This window comes from Atta colombica, unplaced genomic scaffold (assembly GCF_001594045.1).
Source record: "Atta colombica isolate Treedump-2 unplaced genomic scaffold, Acol1.0 scaffold4, whole genome shotgun sequence".
Lineage (NCBI taxonomy): Eukaryota > Metazoa > Arthropoda > Insecta > Hymenoptera > Formicidae > Atta > Atta colombica.
The window spans coordinates 20,331-31,755 of record NW_017259508.1 but is presented as its reverse complement, the minus strand read 5'-3'; the positions used below and the strand labels follow the sequence as shown (position 1 = coordinate 31,755).

The window sequence follows — 11,425 nt, the reverse complement described above, 5'->3', positions numbered from 1 at the left end:
TATATACTCACCGTCATCGGGAGGAATGCCCTGAATGTAGAGAAATCAAATAAGACCGATATATGATACATGGCGACAAAAAGTTTCGGTGAATGTTATAAGAAAATAAACATCACTTAATTAATATACAAATGTAATTAATATACAATAAATTTGTAGGACAAATTTATTATTCTACAAGATAATCTCTTCTAGAGACAATATACTTCTGACAACATTCGTTTCGCTTGCGAAAATTTTATAAAAGCAGAGAGAAACTTGAAAATGGACATTCCGGCTTTTTTCAATCTCGTTGATCAATTTTGTTGATCGTTTTTGTGGTTCTTTTCCATGCTGTTTAACAAACAGCATGGAAAAGAACCACAAAAACGAGGACATTATCCTACAAAGTTTGATACACGAAAAATGAATGATAACTTTCAGATCCATCTTTGGTAAAAATCATCTTTAAATTAAAAGGATGCTGGAGTGATGATCAAATTTGTCGATAGTACAGACTTTTTAATTCCAAATATCAAATATTGATCTTTAATTCAGTGGCTTACATTATCATTCCATCTCACTCAAATATGAATATATTTGTTTTTATTTAATATTGCAGCACCACCTCTTAAGATCGAGCACCCATTGATTATTGCTCTGTTTATCATTCTGAATCTCCGTTAAGCATACGTATACACATTCGTTATAAAAAAATACGATTGGGAACCAATGATATTATTGAATAATAGTAACTATTGGTCAACTATAATTTGGTGAATAGTAACTATTATGTAACAAAAATGTTTTTCCCTGAATTAATAAATTAATTTTATGATGTTTTCAAGCGATCACCCATTCGAAGCTATATCGCGGCTAGCGTACTTGCTTGATCTTGTATGGAAATTACTTTGATTATTTATGGACTTATTATAATAAGGTAATATCTCCACGTGATACAGGATGGATAACAGTAAAATCATCATTAAGTACATTTACTTACAAATGTACATCAATGTACATTTACTTATTATTCATTGTCAATGGATCTGCTATTTTCAATTCAACAATTACAATATAAGTAATCAGAGACTTACAAAATCACCAAATATTGATTTTCATGTATGTATTTTTTAAAATTCTTCCTCTTGGATCCACCATTTTGAATTGTGATATTTTTTATTTCAGGCTTGAAATCAGTTAATTAAAAACAATTAAACAAGCTCCTGTATTCGATGATCAGACTCAAGAGAACATCATGCACTATAAGTAATGCGCGAGCTGTTTTGAAAGTTTAAATTCGATAATTTCTGAACAAATAGTCAGAAATTAGTTTTTCGAAAAAGAATTTAAACTAAAAACATACAGCTATAAGTATAAATTATCAGATATTTTTTACGACTTTTTTCTTTCGAATTATTTGGTTTTATATTTCAAAATTCAAAGCACAAGATCTCCCCCTAAATTTTGTCGGCCTGTATTATAATGATATTTGGTATTTCAAAATAAACTTATAACAAATAAGATCATGATGTCTTTATGATGTTATTATGATTTCTGCATACTATTCGTTCTATTAGAACTGATAACAAAACTTAAGATGATATTCAAAAATGTATTTTTATTAAGTTTTCACAAGTTATATGAATGTTGTCAAAAATATATATCGTCTTTAAGGGGGAATTACTTTGAAGAACAATAAGGATCATTTGTATATTAATTAAGTTGTATATCAATTAAGTTGTGTCTATTTTCTCATAAAATTTACCGAAATTTATCGTCACATCACGTATAATAGCAAATTTTGGACATCTCTAACACTTAGGAAAATCATTACAGGGAATCATTATTAGATGTAAAGGTTATGCCTATGAAATTTTTTAATCCTTTTTGAATGCCATACAATCATATCCATTACCTATACCTCAACGACTCAGGATCTTAATTTGCATAAGAAACTGACCATAATTCTTTTATGGTTATCTCATAGAACACAAAATATTCTAGCAATATTGTAACTTTACAACATCCAGCAATATTGTAATAGCATTCGGTTCCGTATGAGTACTTGATATCTTAAGCTATATTATCACGTATGATTATTCCTTTAAGAAAATGACGAAGGAGAACTTACCCTTCCAATAACATTTCGTCTTCCGTGCCTCGTTGATTCTTTACCCAATAATTGATCGTATTCGGAAACGCTTCGACATAGCATTCAAGCTGCACGTCTGTACCCAAAGGAGCGCCCAATAACTGATTAGGTGCTTTTACGACGGGTGCGACTATGGAAATAAAATAAATTTAGGAAATGAGAGCAGAAGCTTTTCACAAATGTATGTACGAAGGAAGTAAGATCTTAAAGATAGAGTTTGTTTTAAGAAGGAAATGAAAATTTAATTCTTTTCTGATTATGCACGAAATCAAGTTTTTTTTTGGCAAAAAATTTCTTTTTATTTGCATTGCATAATTGAAGCTTAAATACGAGTTTTCGCAGCGCAAAATAGTAGCTTTTGAAACTAATATTATATCCAGAATAAGTATTCGAACCTATTTTAGAAATTGTAGGGAAAGAAATTAGGAGTTCCATTTTTGTTAAATTATTGTAGTGAAATAAATCAAATTTTCATTTTCTTCATTTTGTAAATTTATCTTGAAGCTTCCCTTAACTGTTTTCTCTTTCGAATCTTGACTATGGTATATGAAAAATATTGGCAAATTACTTTCCATAATTATAATTTGTGAATCAGATTGGAACGGATTGGAGAACGTGCGAACGGAGCTTACAATTCACAGCGAGCGTCACCCGTTTGCTAACTGCTGGCGGCACGTCGTTGCTAGCGATGCAGAGATACGCCCCCATTTGCCGCCTCTCGACACGATAGAAATGCAGCAGTGAACCGTTGTAGTGATCGTGCTTCTCGAAAGTGCTACCACCTGTGTACATAATAGAAATATTTTACACAAAAAAACGATCGATCGCAATCCCGTTTCCTTTCCATCGTTCATTTCAAACAATGAGCAAACAATAAAGCAAGAAACAACAGAACTCTATTAGATTATGATTACTACATTCCGATTAAGGAGCAACAGGAAGCGAAAGTTCACTCAATACGGAAACATGTCAGTATCAGACAATAACTTGACTGGCGAACTGAGAGAAATAAAAATGAAAAGACATACGCTTAAATTATAGAGACCACCGATCGTAAATAAGCTCTCCGTAAAGAAAGCACTTCTATAGACATCAAAAAAGTGAACATATAAAATAAATCCCTTGCAAATAGTGCGATTACACGGTCACGCTATGAATTCAAGGATACCTCGCTTCAAGGATGATCGCACAAACAAGATGCAGGCAGTTACTTCGATCAGTTCTGGTAACTCGAGAGACTCAAACGTGAATGCGAGAATATGCTGCAATTTACGCGACATAGCTCTTTTCTCTCTCTCTCTCTCTCTCTCTCTCTCTCTTGATTTCTATATAATATACAAATCAAGATACTATACAAGGAACTCTCGATTGTGACTTTGCTCTCACGTTCATCTTCGAGGTCAGTTTACAAAGAGGAATTTATTTCAACGAAATTGCTTGTTTGTTGCCCCTGTTCGTATATTATATTCATACACTCAATCTATATATTCGCGAAAAATACTGATTCAGAAAGTTTTTAGCTGTCTCGAACCACCACAAATTTGCTCTCATTCCAGTTACTTTCTTTTTGTCTCCAATTTATTAGGTGTACAACTTTGCTTCCGCCGTTTTCCTATAGATGGCCTTAGCGGTAAGTGGTGGTCGAAATATTATAAATAGATCATAAACGTCATACAATAAACTTGGGCATCTGTCAACATAACCCCATAGAAACATTAATCGATTTGTGTCTGCATCGTAAAGTTATTCTCCATTGAAAATGTCAGTTTACGAGCCAAATTCTCGTCATTTGCGGGAGGTTTTAATTTTTTGCTTCAATATGAAGAAATCTGCGACTGAGGCTCATCGAATGCTTTCAAATACTTTTATGGTGAGGCCGCTATTAGTGAAAGAACGTGTCGTGAGTGGTTTCAACGCTTCAAGAACGGTGATTTTAACGTCGAAGACCGGCATAGCGGGGGAAGAGAGAAGGTTTTCGAAGATGCAGAATTGAAGGCATTACTTGAGCAAGACTCGTGTCAAAATCAAGAAAAATTGGCACGATCATTGGGAGTAATTCAACAAGCCATTTCAAAACGCCTCAAAGCCATGGGAATGATTCAGAAGCAAGGAAATTGGGTGCCGTGAATTGAAGCCGAGAGAGGTTGAACGGCGTTTGTTTGCTTGTGAACAGCTGCTTGAAAGGCAAAGACGGAAGGGATTTCTGCATCATTGTGACTGGGGACGAAAAATGAGTTCATTACGATAATCCCAAGCGCAGAAAATCATGGGAAGTTCCCGGCCTGCTTCTTCGTCGACGGCCAAACCGAATATTCACGGCTCCAAGGTCATGCTCTGTATTTGGTGGGACCAGCTCGGCGTAGTGTATTATGAATTGTTAAAACTGACTGAAACAATCACAGGCGATCGGTATCGAACGCAATTGATGCGTTTGAGCATTGAAAGACAAACGGCCGTAATACAACGAGAGACACGATAAAGTGATTTTGCAGCATGACAATGCGCGATCCCATGTTGCGAAAGTGATCAAGACATACTTGGAAACGTTGAAATGGGAAGTCCTATCCCACCCGCTGTATTCTCCAGACGTTGTTCCCTCTGCCTATCACTTGTTTCGATCAATGGCACACGGCCTGGCTGACCCGCACTTCCAGTCTTATGAAGAAGTAAAAAATTGGATCGATTCGTGGATAGCCTCAACAGATGACCAGTTTTTTCGACGCGGGATTCGTACGCTATCCGAAAGATGGGAGAAAGTAGTGACCAGCGATGGACAATATTTTGAATCATAAATGTATAACCAGTTTTTTACAATAAAGCCTCGAATTTCGGAAAAAAAACGGCGGAAGCAAAATTGTACACCTAATAATCTTCGGAATCATGATCACCGTTCTCGGAAATATCGATAAGCATCTAGGATTTTTCTAAACAAGATCATATCTAATTCTTTATTAATGATGACTACGTTTGAATTAGATATCGGATGAAAAAAGAAAATTCACATTTTACGTAATAGTTATTTATATTCGCGCACACACGGATCAATTTCTATAAGAAAAAAAAAAGGAAATCTTCAAATGCAAAAAAATAATTTTACGATTTTAATTTCCGACATGAGAAAATCGATAATAAAACGGCAATAACAATAAATGTAATTGAGGGAGGATTCATTCCTATTCTCCCAGACTTCAATAACAGTTCGCTTTAACGCGACTAAACAACTATAGTAACTAAGATAGTAACACTTAATTATCTTATCAATATTGTAATAGTGCCGTACAGCATCTATTATTCGAGAATTTTGAATTCATCTCTACTATCTGAGACATTGCCCTTGATTGGTAGTAGAATTAAGAAAAAAAAAATTGAAATTTTACCTTTTTTTTTATTTAATAATTCTCTTGAGGTTTTCATGAGCATTTTCTACAGAAATTATGCGCATCGCGGATTATCTATCGCGGATTTTTTTTTATTCGTTTTAGCTTCAATTTCATCAAAATAACTTTATATAACTCAGAAATATCAATATTATGTTTTATGTATTATTTCAATCGTTATTATTTTGAAAATTTAAATTTTAAAAATTGATTAACCTTTAGATCGCTGGGATTTTCAAATCAAAATAATGGATAGTTCCCTCAAAAAATCATATAAAATCATATACAGAATATTTAGCGTAACGGTTCGAACGATTTTTCAGATACTTTCGATAGTTAAAAAAAAAATTATAAGGTGTATATTTATTTGTTTACAAGCTACAACATGAAATAAAAAAATTAAAAAAAATTTTTTTTATAAAAAATCAAAGCCATCTTAAATTTTCTAAACAATAACATACCATTTTTTTTAAGATTTTCATGAAGGTAGGAACCTTCAAGACAAATTTAAATCACTATTGAAATGTCACTATTATTAATGTTCTATTGATTTTATTCATATTTAATATCAAATTTGTAATATTATTTGTAATAGCAGTATTAAAAATCTCTGAATATAATACAGAACATACATACACACATACGTACATGTACTTATTTAATAAAATATGCAATAAAATCAATAAAAGTAACATTTCGACAATGACTTGAATTTTAAAGAATTCTACAATATCATGAAAAAAAATTGTATGATGCTATTTAAAAAATTTAAGTTAAATTTCATTTCTTTTTAAAAAAGAAAACTTTAAAAATTTTTTTTATCGCTTGTTATAACTACATAAAACAGATGAATACTCACCATTTAATCTTTTTTTTAACTATCGGAAGTATCTGAAAAATCGAGCGAACCATTAATTATGGGGAACATACTGTATATGTCTACTAACAAGGGAAGTTTTCCAACTGGAATCGATTTGATTCTCCATAAAATATATTGTAAAACACAAAAATCTAAAGGAAATATATTTTTTTATACGTGTGTTTAAAGGGTGAAACACCCCTTTGAAAAAAAACGGTATTCTTTCGAACCGAATATCATGGAAGTATAAAAGATAAAAAAAAAATTTTAAACAAAAGTTGTACGGTTTCAAGAATACTTTAAAATTATAAATTAAAATTATAAATTAAAGAAAAAAAATTTTTTTAATTTTTTTGTTTAACAAAATACCTATAATTTTCTTAAATTTTCAATTTTTTAAATCAAAATTAAAGATTATTTTTTTACAAATTTAGCCATGTGTAATAAAGTTACATTATGACATATTCGAGAATTAATTATTAATGCTTCCATATATACGTTATCCATGCATCATATACATAAGTAATCGTCATCAATCTGAAGATCTATCTGTGACTTGGGAAACAATTGAAAAAGAAGTTATATTATAAATAATTTGTAAATTAAATATATATAAAGTAATGAAAATAGGGTTAAAATATTCAAAGTAAATAAAGTACAAAAGTAAGTCAAAATAAACAAACATATGTATGCAAAAATGAAAATTTATTATTAATAACATTACATAATAACATTAATAATATTTTTTTAATAACGTTACATTTTCGTAAGAAATTGTTTTAAAATTTCATTTCTTTCTTTTTGAATCGAATTATTTTCTTTTTGTTAACTGTTACATCGCTTTTAAAATTGTTTCCTTCTCAATTGCAATCAATTTTTTTCTCACATGTAAATCTTCTTTAAATTTTGCCTTTTTTGGCCACTTTTTAATGGAGTACAATGTACAGAAACTGAATCTGACATTTCTGCTGAACTCAGCCTATCGTTTAAATATTCATTTTCTAACGTGCAATTAGAATTACTATTATTGACATCGATATCTAATTCCATAAATGAACCAGCAGCAATCGGATTAGACAATGGCGAAGATCTTGTTCGAATGTGGACACGGAGTAGAAAGAGTGCAGTTCATTGAGAGGCTACTTGGAGAAGACATGGATCGACTGAAATGTGTTGAAATGCTGCTTGGTCTTGACAGTTGTAAATTGTGACTCGACTGAACGAAGATATTGTCGAACCGAAGTTTATAAAAAAAATTTTCCGCAATAGGATGACGTCCACTCCCGCAACATGTTGAAGGATGCAGAAAATACACTATTCAGCGGATAGTTTCATAGCGCTCTTTACTGCTGAATGCGCCCATTGATAATAAGTGATTAGATAATAATTGAGCGGTAATTTATGATATAAGTTTCTGTATACATTCAAGATAAATATAACAAATGGACAGTATAAGAATATTCACGTAACAGTTTTACGTTCAGTTAATGCAGTAATTTTGTCATAATCATATCTGTGCAATTTGTTAAATTGTTTTTATATTATGATTCAAAGCCACGTTTAATCTTTGAAAATGATTATCAATTCGCTTAATGTTGTTAGACTTTTATTAGAATTTATAAATTCAATATATCTAACGGAAACACTAGTAACCGAAGCAGAAATAGAATTAAATGAAAATATACAAAAATTATAGCATTTTTCACTACAATGAGTTGGAAATAATAGAAGAAACCAATATCGATTATCAAGAACTTTATAAACTACATAATTCTGAAATAATTGATGAACAAGCATGGAATGAAGATAATTTAAATTCTCATTCTCAATGTTCAAATGATGACGTAGACTTTGACAGTTCTTATAAAAGACGAGCTGTTGAGTATTGGCGGAATTGAGACAATGAAAAATATAAAAACAAAAGGAATCGTAGACTAAAATCAGTGCAAAATAAATTTAGAAGAGTTTCATCTGAATGTCAATTAAGACGATGGGAAGAACAATTACATTTTCAGGTGGAAATCGTATAGAATAATTATTTTATAGCTCCAAATTTATACATGATAAATTCTGCAGCTATTGAATCATTCATGATATCGATCTATAAAGGCTTTACAAGCTCAAGAAGAAATAGGAAATTTAAATCCTATATTTAAAGCATTTCACAATTGGATATCAATATTCAAAAAGCTCCCAAATGTTTCGAGAAAAATTACGAAATTTGTAATTAGAAGAACAATAGAAGATTCCGAGTTATAAAATATAGCTAATGATTTTCTGAAAATAGTGAAACTTATCGAACAGTTTTTCTTTATAACTTTAAATTACTCTTGAAACTGTACAATTTCAAAAATTTCAAAAATTTCAGTTTCAAAAATTTTTTTTTATCTTTTATATTTCCAATGATATTTGAAAGGAAAATATCGTTTTTTTAAAGTGGTGTTTTGGCGAGCGAGCCTTTCTGACAAGGTGACATTATCGTCATAAATACACAACTAAGAGACATATTTTTTTATGTGCTAACTCATGTTTAAGAGTTAGCACATAAAAAAATATGTCTCTTAGTTGTGTATTTATGACGATAATGTCACCTTGTCAGAAAGGCTCACTCGCCAAAGCGGTGTGTAATTACAACGATTCTCTTCGTTGTAAGAATTTAAATTTTATTGTTGAGTCGAATTGAAGATTTATTCAAAGCGCGCGATAGGCGAAGTTTGTAGACTGATAACTGATAACTCGGTAAGATGCGTGCATAGGTAATTCGCACTTAGTACAACATCGAGTGGTTTCTCACAGTTTGAAAGAAACTATATTGCGAACAGTAACGAGACTTGCAAATCTCGCCGGAAACACAGGCAATTCTCGCGCACTGATGCTCTCGCGATACACGTATGCTGAGAACATATACTTAGGGGAAGGGTATTAAAAGAGGTATTTTTGAAGGGGGGCGGAAAAATCTTAAATTGTACGTAGATTCAAGTGAGGGCTCGTTTGACAGGATCTTCCAAGACGAGAACTCGTGATGTCTCAGGTCTCTACGATTTTTTTTTGCAGAGTTATTATCATTTAAACATTGAGATTTCGCAATAGCGGAGAATTTACGGCGAGGACGTGAGAAAGATTTTGCGTACGTGTGGATAAAAGTTCATATGGGAAGAATGTGACGTGTGTGTGCGTGCGTGCGTGCGTGCAAACCGGGTGTTGTAACCAACTGAGGCAAGTAGGAAGTTTATATCAATTATTCAAAATGGGCACTGTCAACTATTTGAAAAGGCTATTCAATAGTAAGATGAAACGGCATTTCGAATGTAATCATGAAGGATAACAGTTTTCTGAAGAATCTGTTGCGATCTTACTCGATCGTCTTATATGCGGATGGGTAGAAGTAAATGCTAATGTATTCGAAACATTGTATGCTTCATTGCATACTTGCTAGCAACGGTACAACGACGTATTGTAATGGGAGAGCTCCCAATAACGGAGCCATCTTCCTTTGGAAAGTCTAATTTTTGAAATATTAATAAATACAATATTGTTTTATAATGCAAGTTAAACATGTAAGAAATAAATGTCAATAATATGATTTTAGCTTAGATAGTTACATAAAAGATAAATCACCTTTCTCTAACTGACAGGGAGTAATAATAATATTCTTGTACATAATTTATGGTGAAATCGTTACATTGTGGAATGATCCTTAAGTTGCAATAATAAATCTTAATACTAATCTTATCGCTAACTTGTAATAATAATATATTGTCTTACAAGAGTAAACAATCTTGTAGTCTTGTGATAGAACTAAGTTGCATGTTATGCCTGCCTATTGTCATCGATGGGAAAAACGCATATTTTAGTTAATGCTCGCTTGGTTAATTCATGACTAGTTTTTATAGAGACTATGCGCATTAGTTCATCCGATCTTGGATGTTTCCGTAATTCTACCTAATAGCCAGAGATCATCGGGGAAGTGTTTTCATTTCTTATTAATATCATAATTCTGTTACGTTCTACAGACGCCACGATTTTTTTCTTTCGAAAGAATCAGCTCTTCGTCGTGACTATGGTTGGCGTCTATGAGATTCGAGTCCTTTGATAACGGTTTGACAGAACTGGAAAGAGGGACAAGTTCCGCGAACTCGTCAGTCAACTCGGAAGGAGTAACAACCTTAATGCAGGCTCGAAAAATGACAAGATTGCAAAAGATACTAATAAATGCACCGAAATCACGCAATAGTAAAAATCCAAGTTTTGTCGTCCCAGATTGACCAATTTTTTATGGAAACAGGCGCCATGTCGCGCCTAAAAAAATCATAAAACGCATAGGATAACTTCCCACGGTAACGTTATCTAAGATCGAATTCGCAAATGACAATGGTTGCTTTGCACGCAAAACTAGTTGCATACGGTAACCTAGCCATCTGTTTACCTAGCCATATTTTCCATGAGAATAACAGAATTAGTCTGGAGCAATCTTATCTCTTTAAAGAAAAACGTAAATTATTCCTTTTCTTCTCGAAATTCCTCTAACGATGCACTTTAGATTACGATAGGACGCTATAAAAATCGTAAATCTCGCGTGACATTGCAATTAACTATTGCACATAGACAAAAAGCATTATGCCCTTTTTTCAGGATGTAAATAGAGGTCCCGCGGAAGCACAGAGCGTTAGTACGAAATCAGCCTACAGTAATTCGCTTAGTACCAAATCAGTTCACGTCAATTAGTACCACCTCGATCAGTAAAAACCCGCGCTGAACCCCAGTAAATTCACGCCAATTCGCATATTGTTAGTGCATAAAATTGTGGGCATCCATCATTATTGAGACTACCCAATAAATCACTGGCCACTGCGACTGGCCCTCCTGGTGTTCTTCCGTGGACAGCGGGCCTGCACGTTCATTCCAATCTACATCTACTCGAGATCTCATGGACCAACCAGCTAATAGTAAGTCGGCCTGTCATTCTTTCCGCTTTAATCATAAATCCCCTCCCAATAAAAATAAACATACATATATGTATATATATATTAGGTATTGGAAAAAGTTCGTGGCGTT

At 32.6% G+C, this 11,425-nt stretch overlaps 1 protein-coding gene across 1 annotated transcript in view; it reads right to left on the bottom strand.

Annotated features, from left to right (window-relative positions):
• Positions 1-11,425, bottom strand: part of LOC108691112 (lachesin-like) — a gene marked incomplete at its 5' end in the record, with an annotated part of 59,145 nt that overhangs the window by 30,899 nt on the left and 16,821 nt on the right. Inside the window, 2 exons of the mRNA XM_018198761.1 lie at positions 2,114-2,264; positions 2,767-2,916. Of these exons, the coding sequence (XP_018054250.1) occupies positions 2,114-2,264; positions 2,767-2,916 (301 nt within the window). The remainder of the gene's footprint in view (positions 1-2,113; positions 2,265-2,766; positions 2,917-11,425) is intronic.